This window comes from Pithys albifrons, chromosome Z, assembly GCF_047495875.1.
Source record: "Pithys albifrons albifrons isolate INPA30051 chromosome Z, PitAlb_v1, whole genome shotgun sequence".
NCBI lineage: Eukaryota > Metazoa > Chordata > Aves > Passeriformes > Thamnophilidae > Pithys > Pithys albifrons.
In genome coordinates this window covers 48398546-48414239 of record NC_092497.1, presented here as the reverse complement: position 1 = coordinate 48414239, position 15694 = coordinate 48398546, and the positions used below count along the sequence as shown (strand labels likewise).

At 39.0% G+C, this 15694-nt stretch overlaps 1 protein-coding gene and 2 long non-coding RNA genes across 6 annotated transcripts in view; 1 reads left to right on the top strand and 2 right to left on the bottom strand.

Moving 5' to 3' along the window:
* The window catches only part of SLC44A1 (solute carrier family 44 member 1), an 82264-nt gene that overhangs the window by 50616 nt on the left and 15954 nt on the right, over positions 1-15694 (top strand). For 2 of the 3 annotated variants that reach the window (XM_071581459.1, XM_071581460.1), the window contains exons 10-15: positions 2855-3020; positions 8219-8375; positions 8819-8902; positions 9936-10073; positions 11789-12025; positions 13408-13488. In XM_071581459.1, the coding sequence (XP_071437560.1) occupies positions 2855-3020; positions 8219-8375; positions 8819-8902; positions 9936-10073; positions 11789-12025; positions 13408-13488 (863 nt within the window). Of the gene's footprint in view, positions 1-2854; positions 3021-8218; positions 8376-8818; positions 8903-9935; positions 10074-11788; positions 12026-13407; positions 15687-15694 lie in introns of those variants that run through there. The other variant, XM_071581458.1, reaches the window with a different exon arrangement.
* On the bottom strand, positions 5061-12898 carry LOC139684984 (uncharacterized). 2 transcript variants are annotated; one of them, XR_011700010.1, is made up of 3 exons: positions 11552-12898; positions 6120-7889; positions 5061-5387 (listed from the first exon to the last, which is right to left on the bottom strand). It is a non-coding gene; the product is annotated as an uncharacterized lncRNA (long non-coding RNA). The 2 variants fall into 2 exon arrangements; XR_011700011.1 differs by lacking the exon at positions 11552-12898 and having other exon boundaries at positions 6120-6223; positions 7514-11475.
* Positions 12909-15694, bottom strand: part of LOC139684985 (uncharacterized) — a 53928-nt gene continuing 51142 nt past the window's right edge. The window contains exon 5 of the long non-coding RNA XR_011700012.1: positions 12909-13681. This is a non-coding gene — a long non-coding RNA (uncharacterized lncRNA). The remainder of the gene's footprint in view (positions 13682-15694) is intronic.

Sequence of the window (15694 nt, the reverse complement as noted above, 5' to 3'; positions counted from 1 at the left end):
ATTTCACAAAAATAAAAGGTAAGGTAAGTATTTTTTCATATCCTGACTTCTTAGCAAGGGTTGGACGTAATAGAATTTGTGTGTTCTTGTTCCCATTACTGTTGAAATTTTTGGTTTTCATTACATGTTGTGCTATGCGCAGAAGTTCGCCTCTGAAAGTCTCAGCCCTGTGCTTCACTCTCTGAGTCAGACCACTGCAAAGGCACTAAATTTGTGGCAGAATTTAGTCTGATATTATATCTTACTGACAGAAGCCTTCAACTAGCCTTGATGCTTCAAAACCTAATTATCCTTTTAGTTTATATACATTCAATATCTTCACTGTTACCAATCAGGAGTGTTCTGACATGCTGTCAATCTCTGTACATGATACTGCTATTTACATTAGATAAGGAGTCAGTGAATTTCCAAATTTATGAAATCATATGTTTAGAATCTTTACAGCTGTTCCGTATGTCTTTGAATAGCTTTAGAGTGACAAATATTGCTGAAATATTTGCACAAAAGACTTACCATAAGGAAAACAAAAGTGATTGTTAGTGTTGACATATAGATATAAGGAGCTGTGAAGTTTAATATTGATTCTTACTGTGTGAATAACGATGGTGGACAAGCAAACTCATATGAAGAATGACTAAAGTAGGCTTCTATTATGTTTATGAGAAGCTTTGCTATGTGATGGTGGTTCCTTGTTGAAATTTTCACCAGGTGGTTGAAAATTAAAATAAGTGTTGCAGGATTTTGAGTTTGCTCAGAATGGGTTTTTTTGTGTTGCTTTAGGGATTTTTGTTTTGTTGTTTTTTTTTTTTTAAATGCCATTATACTGATTTTCTCAAAAGCTGTATCTTTTTTAAGAACAGTCTTCCTACACATGACATTTAAAACCATTAGTAGGTGCTCGTGGGTTCTGCTATAAGTAGTTACGACCTGCTAATACCACATAGAATCATGGAATCATAGAATCATAGAATCGATTGGGTTGGAAAAGACCTCTGAGATCATCAAGTCCAACCCTTGGTCCAACTCTAGTCCATTTACTAGATCATGGCATTCAGCACCATGTCCAATCTGCGTTTAAAAATCTCTAGGGATGGTGAATCCACCACCTCTCTGGGCAGCCCATTCCAATGCCTGATTACTCTCTCTGTAAAGAATTTTTTTCTGATATCCAACTTAAATTTCCCCTGGCAGAGCTTAAGCCCGTGCCCCCACAGTACTCCAGGTGTGGCCTCACCAACGCAGAGTACAGGGGAAGGATCACTTCCCTGGTCCTGCTGGCCACGCTATTTTTGATACAGGCCAGGATCCCATTGGCCTTCTTGGCCACCTGGGCACACTGTTGGCTCATGTTGAGCTTCCTGTCAATTAGTACTCCAAGGTCTCTTTCTGCCTGGCTGCTCTCCAGCCACTCTGTGCCCAGCCTGTAGCACTGCATGGGGTTGTTGTGACCAAAGTGCAGGACCTGGCAATTGGCCTTATTGAACTTCCTCCCACTGGAATCAGCCCATCTCTCAAGTCTATCCAGATCCCCCTGCAGAGCCCTCCTGCTTTCCAGCAGGTCAACACACTCCCTCCCAGCTTGGTGTCATCAGCAAATTTGCTGATGATGGACTCAATCCCCTCATCTAAATCATCAATAAAGATGTTAAACAGGACTGGACCCAACACAGACCCCTGGGGAACACCACTGGTGACTGGCCGCCAGCTGGATGCAGCTCCATTCACCAGCACTCTCTGTGCCCGACCCTCCAGCCAGCTCTTAATCCAGAAGAGGGTACACTTGTCCAGGCCATGGGCTACCAGTTTTTCCAGGAGTATATTATGGGAAACAGTGTCAAAGGCCTTGCTGAAATCCAGATGGACCACATCCACAGCCTTCCCCTCATCCACCAGGTGGGTCACCTGATCGTAGAAAGAGATCAGGTTGGTCAGACAGGACCTGCCCCTCCTAAACCCATGCTGGCTGGGTCTAATCCCTTGTCCACCCTGAAAGTGCTGTGTGATTGCACTCAGAATGAACTGCTCCATAACCCTGCCAGGCACGGAGGTCAGGCTGACAGGCCTGTAGTTGCCAGGGTCCTTCTTGCAGCCCTTTTTGTGGATTGGGGTGACATTGGCCAACCTCCAATTATCTGGGACCTCCCCAGAGAGCCAGGACTGTTGGAAGATGATGGAGATCAGTTTGGCAAGCTCTTCTGCCAGCTCCCTCATCACCCTGGGATGGATCCCATCTGGTCCCATAGACTTGTTAGGATCCAGCTGGCTCAGTAAGTCAGTAACTATATCCTCCTGGAATACAGGGGGGCTATTCAGCTCCCTCTCTGTGTCTACCAGCTCCAGAGGCCAGTTGTCTTGAGGGCCACCTGTCTTACTGGTGAAAACTGAGGCAAAGTAGGTGTTAAGTACCTCAACCTTCTCCTCATCTTCCTTAACTATATTTCCCTCCAAGTCCAATGGAGAATGGAGGTTTTCCTTGCCCCTCCTTTTGTTATTAATGTATTTATAAAAGGACTTTTTGTTATCCCTAACTGAAATAGCCAAATTTACTTCAAATTCCACTTTTCTTTCCCTAATTTTTTTTCTGCATGACCTAGCTCTATCTGTAAATTCTGTAAATTTCCCGGACCCACACATGGCACGAACCGTGGAGCTTTGCGCCCAGAGAAAAGGTTGCAGACTTGCGCTCTCAGGTGCCAATGATGGGGCCCCATTAACACTAGAAAAGGAACAATTGCTCTCTGTCCTGGCACCTTTTCCCTGGGAGGAATCTTCGTCCGTCTTGAATTCTGACATACTTCCTTCTTTACAAGTTGATGTAAGTGCTATTTTCTTTCTTACCTTCACTTATTTCTAGGTAGTCCTGTCCCAAATGAAGAAGGATTTGTTGAGTTTCGGATGGTAGGTCCTTTGAAATACATGTGGTGGTACCATGTAGTGGGACTCATCTGGATCAGCGAGTTTATCCTGGCCTGTCAGCAGATGACAGTAGCAGGGGCTGTTGTGACATACTATTTTACAAGGTAAGGACAACTTAGGTAGCTCTACCATGACTTGCATAGACATTGATTTAGCAAAAATAGTGAGGGACTGAGGTCTTGGGGAGAATACTTGCTTCTGTTGTGAAAGTTGGGGAGCTATTAAATTGTCTTGACCCTTTTAAATCGTGAAGTTCTAAAATAACTGTTTTACTGATTATAGATGGTGTTCTTGACATTTAAGACTTGAAGTCTTATTTGCCTTGTAACTTGTGTACATTGTGCAGATGTGGATGGTTGTTTATAAAACAGGATGCACTTGGAAGGTCATCTATGTTCTAATAATTAATGCTGATAAGCTCTGTAGAGATTTTAAAAATACTGAGAGCAGTTATTATTTTAATTGCAAAACAGTGCCCTTTAAACTATTTACATTGCTTCATTAATCTTCATTAATCTTTCTTTCACAGGATTACTTAAGGTATTATTAGACTCATCACTTACATATAGAATCATAGAATCGATTGGGTTGGAAAAGACCTCCAAGATCATCAAGTCCAACCCTTGGTCCAACTCCAGTCCATTTACTAGATCATGGCACTCAGTGCCATATCCAATCTCTGTTTAAAAATCTCTAGGGATGGTGAATCCACCACCTCTCTGTGCAGCCCATTCCAATGACTGATTACTCTCTCTATAAAGAATTTTTTTCTGATATCCAACTTAAATTTCCCCTGGCAGAGCTTGAGCCCATGCCCCCTTGTCCTATTGCTGAGTGCCTGGGAGAAGAGACCAGCCCCCACCTGGCTAGAACTTCCCTTCAGGTAGTTGTAGACAATGAAGAGGTCACCTCTGAGCCTCCTCTTCTCCAGGCTAAACAACCCCAGCTCCCTCAGCCTCTCACCATAGGGCTTGTGCTCCAGTCCCTTCACCAGCCTTGTTGCTCTTCTCTGGACCTTCTCCAGCACCTCAATATCTTTCCTGAACTGAGGGGCCCAGAACTGAACACAATACTCAAGGTGTGACCTCACCAACACAGAGTACAGGGGAAGGATCACTTCCCTGGTCCTGTTGGCCACGCTATTTTTGATACAGGCCAGGATCCCATTGGCCTTCTTGGCCACCTGGGCACACTGTTGGCTCATGTTGAGCTTCCTGTCAATTAGTACCCCCAGGTCCCTTTCTGCCTGGCTGCTCTCCAGCCACTCTGTGCCCAGCCTGGAGCGCTGCATGGGGTTGTTGTGACCAAAGTGCAGGACCCGGCACTTGGCCTTATTGAACTTCATCCCATTGCAATCAGCCCATCTCTCAAGTCTATCCAGATCCCTCTGCAGAGCCCTCCTGCCTTCCAGCAGGTCAACACCCTCCCAGCTTGGTGTCATCAGCAAATTTGGTAATGATGGACTCAATCCACTCATCTTAATCATCAGTAAAGATGTTAAACAGGACTGAACCCAACACACACCCCTGGGGAACACCACTGGTGACCGGCCGTCAAGATCATATACAAATAAAAATTGATAAAAATATGTGTGCATTAAAGCTCCATATTTCATTGCTGTATTTGTGACCTGAAATGTGTATCTGGGCATACTTTGCACTGGCTGTTCTGCGTGTACCTGCTAGCTGTCCAAGAAGGAAATACTAATTATTAAGCAGTGGTTTTGGCAACCAAGAATTGTACTTTACAGAGCTAAGAAGCTGATTTCAGAATTGCAGACATAGCTCTAATCTCTAGTACTTGAAAACTTTGTCTGAATTTAAGATTGCTTACAAGTTTTCTTAAATGAGTCATTAATCTTTGGCTTAAATAGTCATTTAGGACCCAGGTTTTTCAGAGAAAAAAAAGTAGTATCAAATGCTTTGTTAGTATTTCATGAGAATAAATGGTACTCCACTGATCTGAAGTATTACATTTTGGTATGTAAAGCAGAACTATATGGCATTATTTTTAGTGAGGAAAAAAGAAAGTACACCAATACTTCCTTTGTAGAGGTATGTTTGAATGAAGCTTTTCCATGTCATTGTAAATCCAGTAGTTCATATATTTCTTTAAAGAAAACCCCACAAACCAACACATTGTTGTTCAGTGACTAGATAAATAATTTTACTTCAGACGTTCTCAAAGGCTTTTCCAAACAATATAAATACAACTCCTGAATAAGGACCAAAATGATTACAATACATTAACATCATATTTAGCAATGATAGTTTACTTAAGAAATGGAAAACAATATATATGTTGAAGTAATGCTATCTCGAAGCAAAAAAAAGGTGCATCTGAAACTCATGATGTTCAGCTGTTGGGGTTTGGTATGTGTTTCTAGCCTTTCATATGAAGAATGTTGTATGTAAAAATTTGTAGTGATATCCAGCAACCATACTCTATTCTTGCCATGTGCTTGTATGAGTCTGTTTAAAAAAAAAAAAAAGAGATTTTTAAATAATGTATGCAGATATTTTTCAAGTGTCATTAATTCAAAGCACAAATGTTAAATTGGTTTGTCTTTTTAATTGAGGCTGTTGTCTGAATTACATTTGACTCCTTTTTCTGCCTTAGTCTTTAAAACAATATCAAAGGCAAGGAATCAATTTACTATGCTGTCAGAAATTCTGTTAATTTATTAATGAGGAAGTCCTCCAGTATACCACTGAAATACATCTATGAAATAGTTACAAAATGTTACAGGGATGTAATCTTTTGAATAATTAAACTAGATTGAGGAAAGTACAGAGAAAAGAATAGAATGTCACACTGAATAAGTTTGTGTATTTTGTATCGCCTAAGGGTGAATGATTTTTACTTTAACGGTACCTTATAATTCCATAACAGAAATTTTATTTTAAATTAGTAAATGCTCATTTCTGTCTACTGTTTTCCTCTTTTTGTATTTTAAGGTACAATCATAATCTGAAACGTGAATTAATAAGAAAGGAAAAGGCATTAATTTAGACCCATTATGTTGCATATGAGCAGCATAACACAACAAATCAAATGAGGTTATCCATGGAGAAATGTTTTATATATGTTCACTGTTCATTCACCTTAGCAAGATGAAATTCTTTCATCTCAGACAATAAACAGACTTCAGTGTTATGAATTACAGACTCTGCCCTGAAAATGAGGAACCTGAAAATTTTTACCTGAAAACATGGAAGTGTTTGGGTTGTCTGGGCATAAGACTCAAACTCTTTACGCATATTCTACTCCCGGCCAGGAGCAGAGTTTGGCTTCTTCCACCTCAGTTCTAAAGGTCGATTGAAAGAATACAGGGTAAACCTATTTTAATAATTAATATCTCAGGATTAAGTTATGCAGATATTAGTTTCATGGAATGAACAATCTCCTTTTTTATCTTTTCTGAATGAAATTCGCATCTTTCCCAAGTTGGGGAGATATTTTATCTTTGGAGTGTTAGTCCATGTTCCTTTAATATGCTTATTATCATGCTCTTATTTCTAAGAAAGAAAAAGCCATTCTTTAAATGCTTAGAGAGTTGTTCTTTGAGAGAGAAATAGAAGTGACCTCCTTGGTAGGAAAGAAAATTAAGCACTCTGAGAAAATGACTTCTAGCCATGAAAGTAAGTATTCATCTGATAAATAAAAAGTGCTCCAGATACTTGTTTTAAGGCCCGTCACTTGGTACTTTGATGATATAACAGCTCAATTAGAAATGCCCAAAATCTAAGAAAAAATTATAATAATAATAAAATAAGAATAAATAAATAATGAGTTAGTTATATCCTCTCTAAAGTCTACACAAAAATCTCCAATAGAATAGAAAGGAGGGAGAAGGCAAGTTTATAAGTAGTCTGACAAAAACCCCAAAACAAAACAAAAAGAAAAAACCAAAAACATTGTTTCTCACTTTTTTGGAGGGTTTTGAATTGCATACCATCAGATGTAACTTCATAAAAACTGCTAGTTGTTAATAGTGGTAATACTGCCAATTAGTGTTTTAAGTCACTCAAAGAACACCAGCAAAGGTATTGGCTAATGAGATTTAATATAAAGGTGAAAGTGGACAAAATTCATTCACAGGGTTGACTCCACTACTTTCTAGATACTTGAAGTGCACAGATGAAAAATAGGAAAAAATCTAAAAATCTAAAATTAAAAACTAAAACTAAAATCAACCTAAAATTATTTATGCGGAGTCTGGGGATGGAAAAAGGGTAAGAATGTGAAAGTGTATGGATAAAAAAGAATGAGGAAGACTCTCCCATTGAGCCACAAGGTTCAGAGTAGACCCCCTTGCCAAATTTAGCCCTGGACTTGACCAACAGTTTAGGCCTAAAGGTTTTAACAGCATTTAAACTTAGCATCACTTAGTCAATAGCCTAATTTAAACAATTTAAGAAAAGGTTCTCTAGAATTTATCATATGCACAACAGTAACTCACAGGCCAAGCTTACCAATCTAACACTTATAGTGCATCTTCTGCAGCACATTCACACTGACATGCACACAGACCTAACAGGTATGTACTGGGTACCTACCTGTGAAAAATTGGCCCTGACCTCAATGACATACTCACGTCAGATGCCTTTGCATCTTCTCAAAGGGCAAAGGGTTTAGCCTTGAGGAGTGAAGAGATCAGCCCAGGCTCCACTGGCAACATTTGACATCGGTCTTCCAAATACCACAAACTTGAGAGTCCCCTGGCTCTGAGAGGCATCCCACTCAGAGGGATATTGCTGGCCACAGCCCACTGTGGTACAGGAGTTTATAGGGCCACAAGAGCATTGGCTTTAGTCATAGTAATTTTCCATCCTGGTTGCAATCTGGGTCAGTAACTTTCAAAGAAAGTTCAATAACAAAGTTATTGTTCAATGTACGTTGTTATTCAGGCACAAAAAAAGGTTTCCAAGGCTGTTCATTAAATACCGGAGCTTGTTAGACAGGACAAGTTCCTGGAAGCAGACAGTGTTTCTGATAAGCTTGAGAAGCTGATCCCAGCTGCTCTTCATCAAGGCCAAGGCCTAATAAGCATTTCTGAGATCATAGGACAACCCAAAGAGAGAAGGTAAGAAGGAGATGTACTACCATTCTACCCATATGACATACTGATTCCTTATGCTAGTCCTACATTGGAGACAAATCTTTGAGTTACACAAGGTGGAGTGAAAGCTAGTATGAGGATAATATATTCCTTTTGCATGTTATTTTGGGAATTTGTAGCACTTTTAGATATCACATACATACCGATCATTCTACTTTATTTTTTTTCTCTATTCAACAGGGAGAAAAGAAATCTGCCGTTTACTCCTATTCTGGCATCTGTTAATCGCCTTGTTTGTTACCACCTAGGAACAGTAGCAAAGGGGTCTTTCATTATAACACTAGTGAAGATACCACGAATGATTCTTATGTATATTCACACACAGCTCAAAGGAAAAGTAAGACAAACAGATTCCATTTTCTTACTGAAAATCAAGGCCCAATGTGTTTACCTGTTAACTGGTGTGGGAGACTGCAAGTCTTGTTTTGGAATACATTAGACGTAAGGAAGAAATTCTTCACTATGAAGATGGTGATGCACTAGAACAGGTTACCCAGAAAAGTTGTGGATGCCCCATCCCTGGAAGTGTTCAAGGTCATGTTGAATGGGGCTTTGAGCAACTTGGTCTAGTGAAAAATGTGCCCCTCAGTGCAGCTAGTCACTTGCAACCCAAACCATTCCGTGGTTCTCTGAATATTTAATTTTTAAAGGACTATAGGACTGGTATAGACTGCATAAGTTAGCAATCTTGAGTAGCAGTTACTATAACACAAAGGAATATTGTTTTCTTAAGTTCTGTTGTGTTTACTCTTTATTTTCCCACATTCTATGCTTTCCTAGGAAAATGCTTGTGCTCGCTGTATGCTTAAAGCCTGCATTTGCTGCCTTTGGTGTTTAGAGAAGTGCCTGACATACTTAAATCAGGTAAGATTTTCAATATTCAAGTTTTATGAAAGGGCTCATAATAATATATATATTCCCAGTCTGCAGTCTGAGGCCACACATATTGTATCATACTTTGGAACTGAACTTGAATGACAGTACTTCAGTCTTATCTCCGTTGCTGGAATTACACTGCAAATCACTATGTTGATGTTTGCAATGTAAACCAAGACAAAAGGATAGCCAATATTCGTCTTTGTGAACATGGTATCTCAACTTTATAACAGTCGATTTAGTGGTTGGAGATGTTCTCCCTTATGTCTACTCAGTCAAACTACACCTGAGTTTCCAAATGTTTTGGCTGTGAAAAGAGAATGAAGCTTTTCTAGGTGTAGTATTTAAGATTCACAGAATGTAAAAACTGTAGAAAACATCAAATTCTCATCATCATTTACAAAGTGGAAAAACAGTTGCAAGTTGCAACATGCTGCCTGGTCAGACCCCTTGTTCAAGTGAATATATTGGTCTGTAGTTCCATCTCTCAAGTGTATGTGTCTATATCATTGCCAGTATCTCTTTTATAAATTGTTCAATTTTTTTTGGTGGTAGTATAGAAAATAAAATCAGAAGAAAGCACTTAATAAACCCTAAAACTGTCCTGACTAACCTTGAATGCAGTCTAGTTAAGTATCTAGAAATTGTCTTGGTTGATTTATGACTCTCAATCTCTATTTCCAGATTTTTTTTCTAAGTGCTTAATTTCTATACCTATGCCACTGCTCACCTCCTTCTGCAGAGAAATTGCAAATTCCATTTAATGAGTCTTTTTGAACAAACCTGTGAATGCATACATTATGAGCAAGAGAGAGGAAGAACAGTAATTCTTTACCTCATCTAGTCTTCTGTCAACTAGCACATGTTGCTTGATTCAACAACTCTCAGGGGAATTTTTGTTCATTAACATCATATGATGAATGTGGCTTACTCAGAGCTGTATCTTCCCCCTCACCTTCCTTGCCCTGCATCTGAAATACCTGATTATTCCATGAATAAGTCTTCAATCTCCTTTTCCTAGAATGCATATACAGCCACAGCTATCAACAGCACCAATTTCTGCACTTCAGCAAAGGATGCCTTTGTTATCCTAGTGGAAAATGCTTTGCGAGTGGCTGCCATAAACACAGTGGGAGATTTTATGCTGTTTCTAGGAAAGGTATGTCTGCTGTATACAGTTGTAACGGACCCATGGAGGAGCAAGCTTTCATCCCAAATACAAAATGCCTTAAAAATCCTGTTTCTTAGTGTGCACTTTATCACATCTAGCTGCATCATATCAGGAGAGGCTGTCTAGGATAGGGAGGATAAACGGATGATCCACTTACATTTAGTAAAAGTGACTAGAGAGGAATAGCTTAAATTTATGACACCTTTCGGATTTCTTTTTTCAGAAGCCAAGGGAAAAGTGATTAGAAAGTCAAGGTTTTGTTTGATTTTGTGGTTAAAACATATAATTGAAAGGAAAGAAATAATTTATTTAACATTCTATTCAGTAAAGGCTCTCTAGGTTTATGTTGAAAATTTGACACATTACTGATCACTCCTTATGACAAAATTGGACTGGAAGGGAGTACAGAAGCCTGCTATAAGAAATTGCCAGCTTAAGCAACTAAGTTAGCTCTACTCAGTGAATTAAAAGGAGACTAGAATAATTGCTGTGGTCAGACAGTTTTTTGGGTCTCCAACTGATGGAGATGTACTTTATGGAAGTGTAATCCAGTGAATTACTTCTATCCTTTAAAGAATTTTATGCCATTATTTACTAAAACCATACTAATCTATTTAAATCATCCATGCCTAAGCATTCAGACACTGATTGAACTGTTCTGTATTTCTTATTACACTCCTCTGTTCCTGTTTAATTGTAGTACAGTGGGCTGAACTTTGAATCCAGTAACTAAGTCAGTAAGACATGAGAAGGAATAAACCCATCAGGGAGACATAAGTGCTTGGGAGAACATGAAGTTGCATAACACAGTTTTATGGAGGAGACACAGTTTTATGTTAGGAAACACCCCTCTGAAAAGATGTCTTTTGGATTATTAGAAAACTGCACAGGTGGCAGAAATGTTACAGTGACAGTGCAGCATGTAAAAAATATTACCAGCTAAATGAATGCTACTCTGTCAGCATCTCCTCTGCTAGTCCAGTGTGTTATTTTCAAAAAGCTGACCTATTTTACAATTTTGTGTTTAGCTGCAGCTCATAATTATAGCTTCAGAAATGTTTGAAATGTTAAGTGGCTGCAACCATTTAGTTCATTTGCTTTAGCCAAAACCAAGCTGATACCTGGTGAAATATCTTTTAGGGCCTCACACAGTGTGATTGTATAGAGACTGTTAGATGAAGTGTCTCATATGAAGTCTGATGTCCTTTTTTTACTGTATGGAGATGAGATACAGATTAGACAAGTTTGGAACCAATTTCTACCAGCAAAGTGAAAAACGTATCATCCTAAGACCTAACTTCTCTCACCACCCCAGCTAAAAAAACCCAAACCACACAGTAGTTGATTGGTAGCATCAGGTTGTGGTTTTTTTAAAACTGACATGATAAAGTTCTTTTCTTACAAGAATGTTTATAAAACTAGAACTATGACAGCAGAATATAACAGTAATTTTCTCTGAAAAATACCTTTTGTGATGAAGGAGGTGTAACAATTCAGATTTGCACCTGCTGAATCAATGGTAAAATATCTTTTACACTTGGGAATGTAGGGAATCCAGAAGGTACAGATATTACCACTATCATCTGTAACCTCTATTTCTAGCCCTGGCAGATCCAGAAGCACATTGCTTGTAGAAAAATAAACCAAGCGAAAATTATCAAAAGGCTTCTGCCTTTAGAATCATCTACTGTTTTCTTCTTCAGGTCCTGATTGTCTGCAGCACAGGTTTGGCTGGCATTATGTTGCTGAATTACCAACGAGATTACACCATCTGGGTTCTGCCACTCATCATTGTCTGCCTCTTTGCTTTCCTGGTTGCTCACTGCTTCCTTTCCATTTATGAAATGGTTGTTGATGTCCTTTTCTTGTGTTTTGCCATCGATACTAAATACAACGATGGGAGCCCTGGGCGGGAATTCTACATGGATAAAGTTCTCATGGTAAGTTTCCTCTTGCTGTTACACTCTAAGGATCTGGTTCCGTAAAATAGGTATTTTGACAGTGGAATGAATTCATCTGCTGAGTTCAATGTGTTTTTGTTTTTTTTTTCACCTTGCCTTCTTGTTCATGGCTTGAGCAGCAAACAATGTCATCTGATGAGCATCAGATAAGTAATGATGCTTTCTTCCAGTGTTTTCACTGCTATTGGCTTCTATTTGCTGTCTGTTAGGTGAGCAGTCATCTTGCAGAATCATACTCTTGGGTGTCATGTCTTGTAAAAGCCACAGTGCAGATTAGAAAGAAGCAAAACAAGGGGGAAAGGCTTGGCTTTTGTACTTTCCTAGGAAGGGCATCTCTTTGGATGTGAAAGAGAAAAAGTGTTATTCTATCGTATACATAGATAATGACCACAGTGGAGTTTTACTTCTTTCAGATAGGTAGCAACCAAAATTTGACTCTATCACACATAGCCTTTTTGTTCCATCCTGGCTTTGTCAAGGCCTTTTGCAAGGACAATTCAGATAATTCTTTTTTGTTTTACCTTATTCCATGTTTACTGAAGCTAGACACAAAGTTGTAAAAATTCTTCTTCCTGAACCGTTCACTTTTCTGTTGAGTAGGTAGTTTTCTTGACAGTGTTTTTAAGTGGTGGCTGTAGAATATGTCTCTGTAAATGTACCCCGGTGCGTAGACTAGATGAAGATTCTTATGACTTCTCAGTAGAGTTTTCACTTGTGGGAAAGCCATGTCAAGAATTTACTTCTATGTTTTTGGTAAATCACTACAGAATCTGGATTGCATAATAAGTAAAGTGGTGGGTTTATTTATGATGAGTTGTTTTATAGCAGAGAGTAAGAATAAAATGCAGCATGCTGTCTTGGAAGAAAACACAAATAAACAATAAAAACTTTGGGAGGTTCTTTAGTCAGTAATCAATATCACAAAACATGAGCAGCTACAGTTTACTGAAATTTGCTGCAGAATTCTTGCCTTTAAGAGAAAATAGTTGCATAAAATTGAATTAGCTTTGCTAATCTTCATATCTAGGAAATTGTGGTCTGGTGAAAAGAGATTGAATTGGAAATCATCCAGACCTTGAAATAATTATCTCCAAGTCCTTCTGTTTAATAGAGTTGTAACATTAAACCCAGTTCACAAGATACAATGTAAAAGCTAAGACTCTGGTGTTGGTGGGGAGGTTAGTTGTGGTTTGCTTGTGGGTTTGTTTTGGCTTGGGTTGTTGGGAGGTTTTTTTGACTACCAGTGTTTTACCTTCTTTCCCCATAAAGGAGGGCAGTTACATCCTGAAGTTCTGTCTTGGAGACCTGATGTTTAGAGTCTGTGCTAAGAGAGCACTTGTCATTTCATTACTGTTTTTCAGGAGTTTGTGGAGAACAGTAGGAAATCTATGAAAGAAGCTGGCCGGGCAGGTGGAGCTGAGGGCAGAGAGCTAAAACCAATGGTAGGTGCAGATGAGGAGGTGGCGATCCTCCAAGAATTTCACTTTTACTTCTTCTCCCTCTTTGTCTTTACTGACTGCACTTCTTCAGGAGAAGTTTTTGTTCTCTGTATCACTCAAGATATTCTGCTTTTTCTGTTTGTGAGCTTGCCTATCACTTGGATGGCAGAGTTTTTGTCACAGCTGAGACCATCTCCTGTAAAAGTAAGATGAAAGGAACTGTCTCAAGTGAAACAAATGCCGTATCATTTCATTAGGATTAGTGGTGCATACTGTGCTGTACACAGATAGCCCCAATTGCTGAATAGTCTAAAAATAAGATGACTCTGAAATACATTGGGCTATTCTGACTTTAATCTCTTCTTGGCCCTGAGTAGAACAATTTTTGCTTGTCTGACAGTCACTGCAAAAGCCTGAAGAACACTACTGAGCACATCCATTGTTGCAAAGTAGGACCAGGCATTTAAAGATCTCACCAAATTATCTTTCACAATGCAAAAGAATTGGATACAGTGATTCCTTTCAACCTGCTCAAATGACATTTCTCCCAGTTGTTTGTTTTAATTGCAAACTACTTATGTTGCTTGTCTCTTGTGTGCTCTTTCCATCTCACACTGTCAGATGCACAGACAGTGAAAAATGCATCATTTATGCTTCTGCAGCCTGTTTTACTTATGGTGTGCCTGTTAGGAAGGCATTGCATGTCTGAGTAGCCTGGAATAAGGAAAACTATACATGGTACAGATAACAAATAGGAAGATGAGTTTGGAAGGTGGAGAACAGCGTATAAAGGAGAGCCAGGCTGGGCAAGGTATGACTTGTCATTGTGCAATATGACTTTGTGAAATAGAAGTTTTTTCTGTCATTACTTTCTTGGAGTGTCTGGGGTCTGACTCATTTCTGTACCATGGGGATAATTTTTTAGCCAAATGGAGTCTAAATAAGCGTATGCTAACAGAAGAATTTATTTTTTGCAATGGTGTACATGAAGCCATGTTGCATGAGCACTTTTTAACCAAGCTGGAATGGGTTCCTGCTATAGACTGGATAGATGTGTAGCTTTGTGTGTTTTGCTATTTCGTGATGGCATACCAGTGTCTAGATTTGCTTATGCCTAAATGCTGCCGTGCTTACACATATGAAAAACTAATTTTATGCTCATTTACTGTTTCTTCTGGGATTAATTCTAGCCATGCAAACAGACGCTGATGTTGGGATTTTCAGAGTGATCTAAATGCTGTAATGCAAATGTGCCACTAAAATGATGGAGAATTGGGTGCAGACCCTCTAGACATATGCGCAAATACTTCAATCGAAAATTTTATTATTATGTTAAACTCTAATTCAAATAACTGATTTACCTTAAGTGGTTTTCCACTTACACTGTTGTCAGTTCTAAGATTCTTACTTATACTTTTCTGCTTGACTGCCTAAAGCTTGGCTGTGTAAAACCTTTACTCATCCTGCCCCTTATAAAAGGGCAAACCAAGTACCTGCAAGTCAAGGGTGATCTTTTTCTTGTAGGAACTTTTTTCTAGGCACTTTAGCCTGGTACTGTCTGAAAGTCCTCATAGGACTCCTGCAGAAAATGCAGAGCACTTGGGTCTCAGCATGGGAGTCACCTGCTGAATTACTCCCAATTCTCCTTTGTTTTGTTTGGAACTGATTTGGCCTTTTTTTCTCAAATGGTTTTCTGGTTTTGGGCATTCAGCTCCAGCTGAGTAGATTATGAAATACTAGGATCTCACATCCTGGCAGGGGTGGAATACAGCAGTTACATCCATTAAATTTCTGATACCTTTCCCCAAAGTGTCGATAAAGCCCTTGGTTATATTTGGAATAGGTTCATTCATAAGTCTGTTCTGTGCCCAGAGTCTCAAAATTGCATGTCTGAAAATTAGATTAATACTACTTCTTTATCTTCTTTTAGAAACAGAGTCTTTACTGCTTTGCTTCAGTAGCCTTGAAATGCAGATATTACTTAGATATGACAATTATTTCCAAAAGTGAAAAGCCCTGAGTGCAGTTGCATTTAAAGTAGGTATTAATATGATGAGGAAATATTGAGGACCTTCTGTTCTTGTATCAGGGCATGAGGGGAAAACCCCCCTTTTCACATTTTTTCTTTATGGCTTCCAGTGACACCTTTGACTCAGTTTCTACTTGTCCTTTGGCATTTGTCTAAGACTGTACTGTATGACTTTGTTTT